Raw genomic sequence first — 12,024 nt, 5'->3', positions numbered from 1 at the left:
CTCTTTACATGTGTTTGTTGCAGGCAAATCCTCTGATAAGGAGAGGCTCCTCAGTGAATTTACACAGAAATCATCTGGCATAAAGAGGTGTTGCCAGTGCCCACTACCAGACTATACAGAGAAATATTCCCAAGGAATAATATTAGTTAAATGTACGAGCTGTACTTGGCCTAAACAAAACAGAAACAGAACAATACATCAGTACAGTATTGATTCAGTAGCTTAGCTGATGAATATACTCAAGACACATCACAGTTTACACTGCTGGGAAAGGCTTTAATCACACTCACCTGACACAGTGCAAACGACACCTGATTATTGACAGTTGTTACAGCTAACGTGAGTCTCCTCCACTGAGCTTACGAGCGCACAACCACGGTGGGCACTGGCAGAGAGCTGGGCTCCCCCCGCTGGCGAGGGACTGCCTTGTTTCCTCCAAGCAGGCAGTGAGCAGAAGATGGTTCTTCCACAGAGACCACCTGCTGCTTCTTCACCAGGCTTTTCCCATCCTTCCAAGAACAGAGATGGCGTAGTTTAACCCTTGTATCATGAGGACAATAAAGGTGAAGTTACAACAGGGAATGGCCCTCAACAACAGTTCATGTTAATGTTCTTCTATTGTGCAGCAAAATCTACATGTATATTCAGCTCTGGAAGCTAAACGGAAAAAAGAACTAATAGTAAGGGCCCAAACACATAAATCGTAACATGGGACAGAAGGAAGCCTCACTAACAAAGTCCTGTGGAAACACTTCCTCATTAATTACTTTTTTGAAAGGTTATAAGCATGTTTGGCTCCCTCCAATTATTTAATGGGTACAACAAATTGAAAAAAAATATGCAGGTCTGATACCGAAAACTAGCCCAAGTTAACAATGTAATGGTTAGGTCCATTAAAAAGTTACATATGTAAAGGTTTTCCCTTTCCAGGGACAGTGATACAGAATACACTGGGAGGCTAACTTCTTCACAAACATCAAGCTAAAAAAAGACAGTATTCTAAAACCACTTCATGTGAGACACTTAAAAAGAGGCAGATGAAAGGCCTGAGTAAGCTGGAAAAAGAAAGGCATTAAAAATTCACTAGCTCTTCATTTGTTTGGTTGGTTTTGTTTTTAAGAAGGGTTTTGATTAAATAATGATTAGTTTTGATTGAACAGAATGTTCCCGTTTTCTTGAAAGTTTTCGATCTTCACATCAGAAAACCTGAGGCTAGAAAGATGCTTGGATCCTTTGCAAAAAATCAATCAGCATCCACCTCATCCTCTGTCTGGACACAGCAAGCAAGGAGCACAGAGACATCTGATACTCACTGCTTAAACCTGACCAATAAATAAAATCTATCCCTATGTCTATTTTTAAAAGTAGTAATTTTACAAGGGAGAAAGGCAGAGGAGTGTAATATAGTGGATCATAGGACAGAGCCTTTGTGGGCTTCTCTTGTGAGCACAAGAGTTCACCCACTTGGCTATGCCACCTCCACGCAGCACTGTGCTGGAGGGGCAGCAGTGACCGTTGCAGTACCTCAGGAAGAGTTAAACTGGAGTCCTTGGTGCTTGTTTCCATGTGCTGTTAAGAGTCCTCCATTCTCACTCTTGGTCTGAAGGGATTCTTCCTCCTTTTTGTTTCTCCTTTCCCTTTGATAGATCTTCATGTTCGCTGTGCAACGTAAGTATGAGAGATTGGTGCCACCTCCCCTACACACACACATGCAGACACACAAGGATTTCTTTTTTCCTTTTAAAGAAAACATCTCTTCTGATCTCACTGTCTGCATCTGCCTCATCCCTACCTCCAGTGCTCAGCCAGTATCAGTAAACATCTCTCACGGTCAGACCACAAGATACTGAGGGACACAAATCAGCCTTCCATCTCACCGCTTTCTTCCAGAGTTGGAGCACCCTTCCTTTTTTTTGAGCGAGGGTGTCTGCATTTGCAGATATGTATAACGCACACAGGCCTCAAGCATCTCTGAATGCAGCCAACCTCTGGAGGATCTGCCTGCGCGCTGCTTCCTTCTTCCAAGAGCACTTAGTGGGCCCCCCAAGCTGGCAGCCCAAGAACTCTTCTCCCGGTCTTTACCGTGAGCAAGGCACATGGTTACAGAGCAAGAGAGCTAGGTGCAGACCCATCATCCCAAACCATGGAGAGAAATAGCCCTCTAAGTGACCTGCTTCTTCCTCTCTGAAATCTGTTTTGATAGAGAAACCTCTACACAAGAGTGAAAAAACAAAAACTTGAAAGGCAACACACATTTTACATAAATGCTTCAAATCAAGGCTTTTTTTTCCTCTTCATTTCAGGGCACAGAAAAACAGAAGCATTTATTTGAGAGAGAGAAAAGTAGGCAATCTTATCTTGTTTTCACTGATACTTGAAGTGACCAAGAGCACCTCTAACACTTCCCTTTCTACCCAAAACAATACATCTTTTAGAAGCAAGAATGTTAGCGTTCAAAAACGGCAATTCATGCTTCAGAGAAACTGGTGTCTGATACAAGAGGAGAGAGCAAGCAGGACTCCCTTTGCACAGATTAAGTTCTGCCAGCTCCTAGGAAAGGAAAAAAGAAAAATCACCATACTAGATAAAATAACCAGCAGTGTTTCCTCTCTCACAGAGTGCTGAATAAGCACCTTCCGGTCCCTTTGACCCTAACTGAGGCTTGTATGCTCTACTATTTCTGACAAAGGAGAGATGACAAGCTGAGCAGTTGGGCCTTATGTAGGGAAGTCAGAGATAACTAATGACTGAATAAAAAAACAACTTAGTACATATCAGCAGCAAGGGTTTTCATTTATCCTCAGACTCTGTAAAGAAATACCACAGCCCCTCTCACAAGGTTAGAATTGGCTCAGACATCATAGAGAGGGAGAAAAGCCTTTTTAGGTGGAAAGGTGAAAAATTACTAAACAGGGGGAAGACGGTTATCCTGAATGAACAGTTTGTGTTGCAGCTTTCTTCATGATCCCGGTTTTCAGCATCATGGATGAGTCTATCCTGTTTCATTTTGTAAAGACTGTAGTGACGGTTATAAAAGGAGAAGTAGGTTGATCCCTATCAAACAGGATAAAAAAATCACTGAAGAAACAATACTGAAAGAGATTCCTGATTTTTAGAGAACTGGACTGCAAAGTAACCCCTATTCAAACAAAGCAAAACCCAGCAGAGATACACAATGCCTACTTCCATGTCATTCTCAAAGGTAACTCACAGAACCCTTGACACCACAGAGTCATTCATTTTGTCAGGATTCATTTCTTCTAAAACATGTTTCTTATAAACGCGGGGAGTTAAGGCCTCAGAATTAAACAGTTCAATCTAGAAAACAGTGTTCCAAGATAAGACATGCCACTCGGTCTGGCCAGGGATGCAGTGATTTAGGATAAATAAGTGCAAAGTAAGCAAAGTGCTAATCAAATTATGGAGTGTTGTGTCCCCCAGTGATAAGTAAAGGAATATTTAAAGTTCACAGAAGCACAAGAATTTCCTAAGAAACATAATCAAACATATTTGCTTATAGTGACATTTCCCTGAATACAGAAAGAGATATGGACACTTTTTTCTTTCCCCAACCAAAATTAACTCCAGAACACTCCCTCACCCTCCCATCAAATTAACGCAACACTGAAAACATCTGAGGATTGTTTTATTTCATTTAAACAATAGGTTTGGGGCAATGTGGGAATTGAGCAGCACCTTTTAAAAAAAACCCTGTTGTGTGCTATATAGGATAAATAGGTGAGTTTTAAAAAACGTTTATGTTATGTACATATACACACATACACTAAACCAAATTAAAAATGAAGAAGGTTGTGAGGGGTTCTCTTCAACACCACAAGGGAGAGGAAAGCCTTATTTCACAGCAAGCAAAAGCACCGCACGTTAGGATTAGAGTGCACAATCACATGTAGTGCAGATACCGAACCATCCCGGGCCCCGGAAGCAGTGCAGTTAGAGCAGCACAAAGCTCCGCGGGGACCCCAACTTCTCCTGTTCCATAGCAAAAGCAGCACCGATTCTCCATTTAGGATTCTCCACGCAGGACGGCGTGCTGTGCACTCCCAGAGCCAGCTGCCCTGCCTACATCAGTTTCAGCAGAAGCCACAAGTAGTGAGCTAGTGAGAATAAGAGCCCCACAGCTAAGCTACAGCACTGATTTAATGACAGCATTTCCACAAGAAAGGTACCTTTGCTCCCCCATGTCTCTTGGGTGCTCTCCATAGGTCATGCAGCAGACAAGTCCTGATTATTTATTTTTTCTGCTCCGTAGTTCCCATTCCCTACCTGCATCTTTTCCTATCTCATTTCCTCCTCATGACCCCTCTCATTTCCTCCAGGATGACAAGGAAATAAAATGAGGAAGGGGCATGTACACCTAACCAAGGGGATATTCAACAACCAAATGAAGCTTAAAAAACAATAATTCTTAAAAAAAAAATTAAAAAAATCGTTAAAGTTCTGCAGACTTCTGGCAGAGTTTGGTCATTTAGCCCAGAGGTCTTTGTCTTCAGGCCCTGCAGGCTACACTGGCAAGAAGAACGCAGTACAAGGTAAAATTCTGAATAAAAGAAGAAAAAAGTAGACAGGGCCATGTGGAGAAGAGGCTATAACATGGAAACCTAACACTTAGGCAGCAGTACTTATGCTACACGGTACGCTTTCAAGAGAGTGAATTCCTTCCTGTTGGTGCGAGCTGCCCAGATGAAGAGAGCGGCCGCCATGAACTGCAGAGGTGCCGAGACACAGGCCAGGCAGAAGGACCAGCCAAATTCACCCCTCACGTCGTCAGGCAGGGGCAGCTTCTTATGGAGCAGCTCGATCCCAGCTACATAGCAGCCAACCAGGCCCAGCGTACAAAGTCCTGAGGAAGGAAGAAGTAACGCGTGATGAGTTCGCTGTTGGAGAGCTCTGGCTCTCGCCAAGAGATTCTGGAGGAGGGAGGGTAAGCAGTGGGTGGCAGGAGACCGACCTGCGAGGAAATGGAGGACGCCGGTGGCGATGGCAGGGTACAGGCTGCGACAGGCACATGCACAGAGCCCAATCAGAGCTCCGAAGCACATGAGACCAAGGCTGACAAAGGGCAGGAGAAACTGCAATCGCCAGAGATCTGCGTGTTAAAGAAACACACAAGACAGGTTTCTCAATGATGTGCTAAAAATTGACCTTCTCCCACCAGGTTATATTCCTTTCTACCCAAACTACTTCATTGGCTTAACTAAAAAAGGACCAAAGGCTCCAACTGAAGTAGGAAGAACTTTACTTGTTAACTCCTAAGCTCCTGTACCACATTCATGGCTAAAAATCTATGCTAAAGCACCCAAGTTTTCCTTTTAAACTTTGACCTACTACCTGTGTTACTTGCAAAAAATAAAATACGCAGAGCAATACGCAGATGCTTCCTCACTACTGACTGCATTTGGAAAACCCCATTCTCTTTTATCCCCCTTTTCTACCTGCCACATGTGAAAGACACTTACAAGTCCGATTCAAATCCGTGCCACTGTTGTGATTTCCAGGCTCTATGTACTTTTCCATAAACTGATCAGAGAGGGAAAAACTGATGCAGTTTGTAGTCATATCAGTTTCTGGAACAGAAAAACAAACAAAACCAATACAATTACCATTAGGTTCCCCCCACCCCATCTCCATCCAATTCCTCCTCTTCCAACCTCTTAAGCTGGGAAGCTCCTCCAACTTCTATTTTAGACAAAACAAAACCTCTCAAAAGAGATCTGAAGGAAACCTTAGCAGGCAGTAGGCATAATGGAGTTACTAGAAGGAGGCACAGCATTCAAACATGCAGAACCTTTAAGCTCACCTGGGTAATCTATAGATCTGTGCCATGCAAGTAGGGACAAAATGTGGCACATGATGCTTAACTATGTTGTTTCACATTCCTGTACTCCCATAACAGAGCTGTGCTTATATCCACATGCAGAATGTGATATCTTACTCAACACCTCATCCAAAAATGAGATGGAAAGGACTGCTTAAAGAAAAAGAAATACCTGCTTTTCATACTAAATTTCTCCCCTTCTATCTCTCAATTAGGTATTGCTTGGAGAATGCTAATGAGCAGAGTTGTTTTTACATTTCTTTCAAAATGTATTTTCATTAGAGGAAAAAAAATGTATTTTATGTAATGTTTTCTCCAGAAAAAGCATTTGAAAGTATTTTTTCCAAGAGGGTTCAGAATTTCACACGTGTTCAAACCCTACTTTGAAGCAATTAAAATAATTGCTCACTGCACTTCTTTATATCCTCCAACAATTGTCAAAAAAGGGAATACAAATAGTTCATTCCATATCCAACACTACAAGTACTCCAAAACAAGCTGATGCCACAGTGGGACATTTGTGACACACGAGCTAAATGAATGGCTAGCTAAAAGGACTGAGTGTCATCTTGATAAAGCAGTATTTTTTCCCCATTGCTGGATCCCTTGACCTCTCTTAGAAAGAGGGCGATGGGCAGAGCAACAACAACTGTATCACCCAATGGGCAACGGACACTAAGGAAAACCAAGTTACACTAAATTTAGATCACGTGTCTGATTCTGTAGCACTGACAGCCACAGACTTTTACCTTTCCCTTCTTTAAAAGCTTAGACTGCCTTTATTAAAAAAAAAAAAAGAAAAAACAACACATACAAGCTAGAAATAAGCTTTCTGGAGGAAGAAAGTGACACGGACATGTTGTGAGGAAGTTAGCATGTACCCCTCTAGACAAGCGAGGGAAGTGTTAATTACTCCAGATACCTGGTGGGCTGTACCAGTGAGAGTTTTTGGGTACAGTGATACACCTCCGCCACAACCCAACTGTGCCGTTGCACCGGAAGAGCGCATCTGTGTAGGTCTTCTCATCTGCCTCTTCGCTGACGAATTCTTCCCAGACGCTCCTGCCAGCCTCTGTAATGTTCTCAGCAGGGGACAGGGTATGGTATTCGTACCAAAAATCAGTGCCAATGGAAGCCGCCATGTATATGGTGGAGATGAGGCTGAGAACGCAGGCAATTACGAGCGCTGTAGCAAAACGGTTATCCATCATTGCACCCTTGCTGCTGAAAGAAAAGAGAAGGCCAGGTGAGTAACTCCTCAGATACTTACAACAGAGTTATCCACGCAGCAGCGTCATGCTCATGACGCCACTCCTGTTACGCAATGCGCCTTCAGGATATGCATCTCTTCCCCTGCCAGGAGGCTGGAGGCACAGCAACGCTAAGTCTGCAGCACTAGCTCACGCCCACGGGGTCGGGTGCTCAAGGCACAGCTGTCGCCTTTCTCCCAGCCTCCTGCAGCACTCTGTGCTAGCTGCTCTCCTCTCTCCCTGAGAGACCAACAGCAGTTGTGTCCCCAGAGCAGATGGCACAGCTCACTGGCACTTCTGACCCTGACGGTAGGGAACCACAGAGCAGAGAATCCACCTACAGCGCTCAGTCAGAAGACTTATCTTGCCTTAAGAGATTACCGAGGGTAGAATTATTTTTAGCCTGCCATCCCATACGGCTTCCACAGCTTGTGTTTACAGCAAAGATAAGAATCACTAGCATGCCAAAAAAACTTCTCCAGACTGTTCACAAAGGGCAGCCATGCCAAGATACTGGAATGCCTTTTGGGAAACACTGAAACGTATCTAGGCACCAGAGACAGAACACGAAGGCAGTGCTGAAAGACAAGCTTGGAAATGACAATAAAAACTGCAATAATGCCAGTGTGTACAGAGGCGTGTCAAAGAACTAAAACAATGCAAGGGGAGCGCCCTGTTCCACAGGCACTGGATGACAGGAGCTTCCAAAACTGAAATACCTTCCCGCACCAGCATGAGGGCCTTGGCCCAGCTCACTGCAGGAGGTCACTAATGCCCTCCTTCACAGGCCCATGCTCACAGCAGAAAGTCAGAGTAAAGAAGGCACAGCAAAAAACAGATACTGCATGCACTTACACTTCAACAGTACCGTGATTTTAATGAGTAATTGATTGCTAACACACGTAATGTTTTGCAGAGAGTGCAATGCGTCAGAGGACTTTCAAATGCCTGTTATGCTCGTCCATTTGCTGTGCTTGATTAAGTTTATGGATTATGATAAGTCAGGCTTGAGGCACTTGCCAAATAAAATATTAATTGAAGTTACCTTTGCAACTAGAGCTATTCTGGTGGCATGAGCTACTATCTAATCAGTTCTTCTTTACTGCTTGTTTTACCTTCCTTCTCCCACACTCTGATCAAAATATTTTAGTCTTGTTTCTTTGCAGCCAAATGAACTGGAACAGGAAACAACAAATGCTTAAACATGCAACATTCACAAGGGAAAGTATGAGTGCTCAAGTCAGACCTGCCAATATGAAATTCTGAACTATGAAACAAGGTGCAAAATAAGCAGGGAGTTTCAAAGGCACACCAGTGTTTGCTGCTAACAGTGCCCTTCTCGTTCCTTTTCCCTCCTATCTGCTCCTCTATTTGGTTCAAACTAACAGGGTTGGGGACAGGAGATGATGTACACTCATATCATCCCACGTCTCTTTTCTATTTTCAAAGAGGGATTATTATGGAGTATGCCTCATTTAACTGCTTCCTTAGAAATGATCAAGAATAGAACTGGTTTTTGGTGAATTGACAAGTAGCACCCATTTAAAGCACTAAGAAGTTCACGTACTACAATTCTGTGAACTGTGAATCCAGAATTGCGATTTAAAAAGAGGAAGAAAACACCATACCTGGGCTTATTCATCTAGAAGACGCAGAACCAAGTCCAGACTCAGAAGCAAATACTCTGTGCTGTTTCATCTTTGGTTACGCGCTTGCACTCTCCCTTGACATCCAAGCATCTAGCTTAGAGCGCACAAGGCACTGGATGAGCAGAACAGGGACAAGCAAGCTGCCGTATAGGGCTGCCCCTCTGTTCTTCTACACCGAGTTCACTCGGGGATCTCTTCCCCTTCACAAACTTCTCACAAAGCAAACGGCACATGCGGCATCTCCGCAGCTAACGTTGTGCTGCCTGGCTGCTGCCCCGCTGAGCCGAACAGATCCCTGGGAACTGTTTCAGGTAAGCAGCAGAACCAGCTGGCGAGCAGGCCGGTCTGGATTTTCTACTACCCTGCAGTCACTGCAAGAGGAGCCCTTCAGCACTAGGCTCCTCTCTTCAGAGAGGGCTCTCTCTGGAAGGAGGGAGCACAAGAGAGCCTACAGGTTCCATCCTCAAAGTAGTACCCGGTGAAACAAGGTTGTAAGCAGGACATTACCAGGCCACTGCTTTGCGGCTTTTTGTTATAAATGCTTACAAAGTCCGTAGTACCTAGCACACAGAAAGAAAACAACTGGCTCGAGAAGTCGTACTTTCAGATACGACATCCCTGCTGCCAGGTCCAGAACGTTGGTACTGGAAATATGCTTATCATGGCATCATTAAAATGCAACCACACGCTTCTGGCCAGCTTGCTGCATACTGGGAAACATACAGCAGGCTTAGCAGAGTTATGGCAGCTGACAACCAAAAAGCCAATTGAAGAGTTAAGAAAAAATTCAAGCACTGCCCAGCATTTGTTACCCACAGGCCAAAAGAGACATGGCCACCCAGTGATGCTCAATCATTGTAACGCACAGCTCTGGGGACAGGCAGAAGCAGGCAAGATGGCTACAGTCCCTAAAAATTAGCAGGTGGTTTGTGTCAGGTTGTTCTAGAAAGAACACGCATGGATTTGAAGAACGTACAAGACTGTGCCAATGCAAGAGCACACCCCCAGTTCCTTATAATAACAGTCCTCTCAGTGCTTCTGCTAACCCTTTAAGTACTTTCAGAAGACGAAAAGAATTACAGAAGAGATACACTCAACAACACTTCAGGCCAATTTTGAACTCGAAGTTCTTCCCACTGCAAACACCCCAGGAGACTGGACTATCCTGCTCATTTACAGTGCATACCCAATGCATCTTCATTCACAGCAGACACACACCCACTTAAACGAGGTGTCCTTTGCTCTATTACAGAGAGAATCATGCTTCCAGCCCCAGGCAGAACTCAATGGGGGTAGTAGGCAGTGCCAGTCAGAGTTATCACAGAAAGACTGTGAAGAGAGATGTGGCATGTTTCAGGGATTATGACATGCTTTCCAAAAGGTTTTGTGCAGAAAAACATGTAGGAGGTGCTTTAGCATAAGACTACTTAAAACAGAAATAAAAAAAAAGCAACCACCAACATTACTACTACCAGAGCTGACACTAATTATAGAGACAAAGATTGATACTAAATAGAAATACTTTCTGCCATCATAGACTGTCAGCAAGAACCTTCATCATTTTACAAGAGGTATATACGTTCATACTGCACTGCCAGCACACTTCATTCTAACAGCAGACACCATTTCAAACAAGTTATTCCTGAAACTAAACTATGCAATGAACATAAAACAACACAAGGCAGTAGCATACAGGCACTCAAGCATAAATGCTTCACAGGACGTTGAAATTATGTATTTTTTAAAAGGAGACATATAAAAAATCCAAAGCATCAGTTCATAAGAGAGAAGGCAAAGTCCAAACCAGCAGCAACACTCAAAGGAATGAAAAAATGCATATGTTTCACATAAGGAGAAAAAGCACAAGCCCGGGGAGTTGAAAAAAGAAAAAACACAGAAGAGCACAACAGCAAGTATTCTGGCAGATAAACAACTACAAGGCTAGGAAATGACCAAGCCTTTTACAAAGCTGCTATACCATGGCGGAAGGGAACACAAAAATAAAAACATTTCTCTCCTGTTACAGCAGTCGCTACCTCCCCTCAGCCAGGAGCAGGCCACCACACGTAGGAAGCTCACTTCACTTGCCATCACAACAGAGGAAGGCCACAAAGGCAGTCTAACGAGGGCTGGCGTTTTTACAGAAAACATGCTTTAGACTGGACTGCTGTGGGGGAGAAGAGGAGGAAGGCCTGAAAAAAAGATGCGAGCGTGGGGAGGAACACTGATAAGCAGAAGCTTCTTTTTGGCACTGAGGGTAAAGAAGGCTTAGGCAAGGATGGTACCGAAGGCGTCTTACCTCAGCGCTCCCCGCCGCCCCTCAGCACAGGGTTCCGTTGGCCGCCGACCACCTCAGCGCGCCGCGTTATCCGCGTCCTGCGGGAAGCCAAAGCACTGAGCACACGCAGCCGCCAGCCCCAGCTCCTCCATCCATCCCGTCTGCGCAGCGCCCTCAGCGCCCGCGCAGCGACCTGGAAGCACAACAGCGGCCATCACCCACCTCAGGACCCCTTCCCCCCCCCCCTACAGCCCCGGGCCGCCCACACACGGCCCGGCCCGGCCCGGCCCCGCCCCGCTCCCCTCACGCCCTCAGCACCCGCCCGCCAACGGTCCCAACGGCCGCAACCGCCGCGGCACGCGGCACCCACCGCCCGCCGCCTCGCGCCCCCATGCCACGCCCTCGGCACGAGGCACGCTGGGGGATGTAGTCCTGCCCGCCCAGCCCCGTGGTACCGCGGGAGGCGGGCGGCTCCCCGCCGCGATGCCTGCTGGGAGTTGTAGTCTCCCCACAGAGACACCCACCCCGCTTTGTCCCCTCAGCTCAGGCTGGGGGCTGGCAGCCCCCTACACTTTCAGTCAGACGTCCCCTGCTGGATGAAACAGCCACGAGATTCCACAAAATCACCCCAAAACACTGAGCAGTGCCCTTCTGCCTTCTGCAATGTCATTATTTCGCCTCCCGCTGCAGCCATAAAGCTCATCTTTCTTCCCTTTCTGCTCTATTGCTTGTAAAAACGGTGGTGTGATATCCTGGCAGCATGACTTGGGAAAACACCACATTAAAAAAAAAATAAATTAGTAAAACCCACAAAAAACGGCAGCACTGACTCCATGCCCCGAGTTGGACGTTGCCCCCCATCCCTGGTCCCCGTACCCACACAAGCTGAAGGAGGACTCCTAACGGTGGTTAACACCCACCCGCTGAGAGACCTCCACACCCAGTTTTGGTTTTACCAACCTCCAAACCAGCAAACACACACCCAGCAAACGGAGTCACGTCCAAGGTTTT

General features: G+C 45.5%; 1 protein-coding gene across 3 annotated transcripts; it reads right to left on the bottom strand.

Moving 5' to 3' along the window:
• Positions 1-3,629: 3,629 nt before the first annotated feature.
• On the bottom strand, positions 3,630-11,473 carry CLDND1 (claudin domain containing 1). 3 transcript variants are annotated; one of them, XM_013184225.3, is made up of 6 exons: positions 11,384-11,473; positions 11,035-11,111; positions 6,759-7,060; positions 5,478-5,585; positions 4,970-5,107; positions 3,630-4,861 (listed from the first exon to the last, which is right to left on the bottom strand). In XM_013184225.3, exons 3-6 carry the CDS (start codon positions 7,045-7,047, stop codon positions 4,641-4,643), a joined length of 756 nt encoding a protein of 251 aa, XP_013039679.2. In that variant the 5' UTR covers positions 7,048-7,060; positions 11,035-11,111; positions 11,384-11,473; the 3' UTR covers positions 3,630-4,640. The 3 variants fall into 3 exon arrangements, with proteins under 3 accessions (XP_013039679.2, XP_047913860.1, XP_047913858.1); XM_048057903.2 differs by having other exon boundaries at positions 6,759-7,057; XM_048057901.2 differs by lacking the exon at positions 11,384-11,473 and having other exon boundaries at positions 11,035-11,267.
• Positions 11,474-12,024: the final 551 nt, after the last annotated feature.

This window comes from Anser cygnoides, chromosome 1, assembly GCF_040182565.1.
Source record: "Anser cygnoides isolate HZ-2024a breed goose chromosome 1, Taihu_goose_T2T_genome, whole genome shotgun sequence".
In the NCBI taxonomy this organism is placed as follows: Eukaryota; Metazoa; Chordata; class Aves; order Anseriformes; family Anatidae; genus Anser; species Anser cygnoides.
This window is presented reverse-complemented; position numbering and strand designations above follow the sequence as displayed.

Coding starts and splice junctions, on each gene's coding strand:
- CLDND1 (XM_013184225.3), bottom strand. CDS start 7,047: ATGATGGATAACCGTTTTGCTACAGCGCTCGTAATTGCCTGCGTTCTC. Junction 5,586..6,758: donor TCACTGGTACAGCCCACCAG/GTATCTGGAGTA, acceptor TTTCTGTTCCAG/AAACTGATATGACTACAAAC. Junction 5,108..5,477: donor CACGGATTTGAATCGGACTT/GTAAGTGTCTTT, acceptor TTTAACACGCAG/ATCTCTGGCGATTGCAGTTT.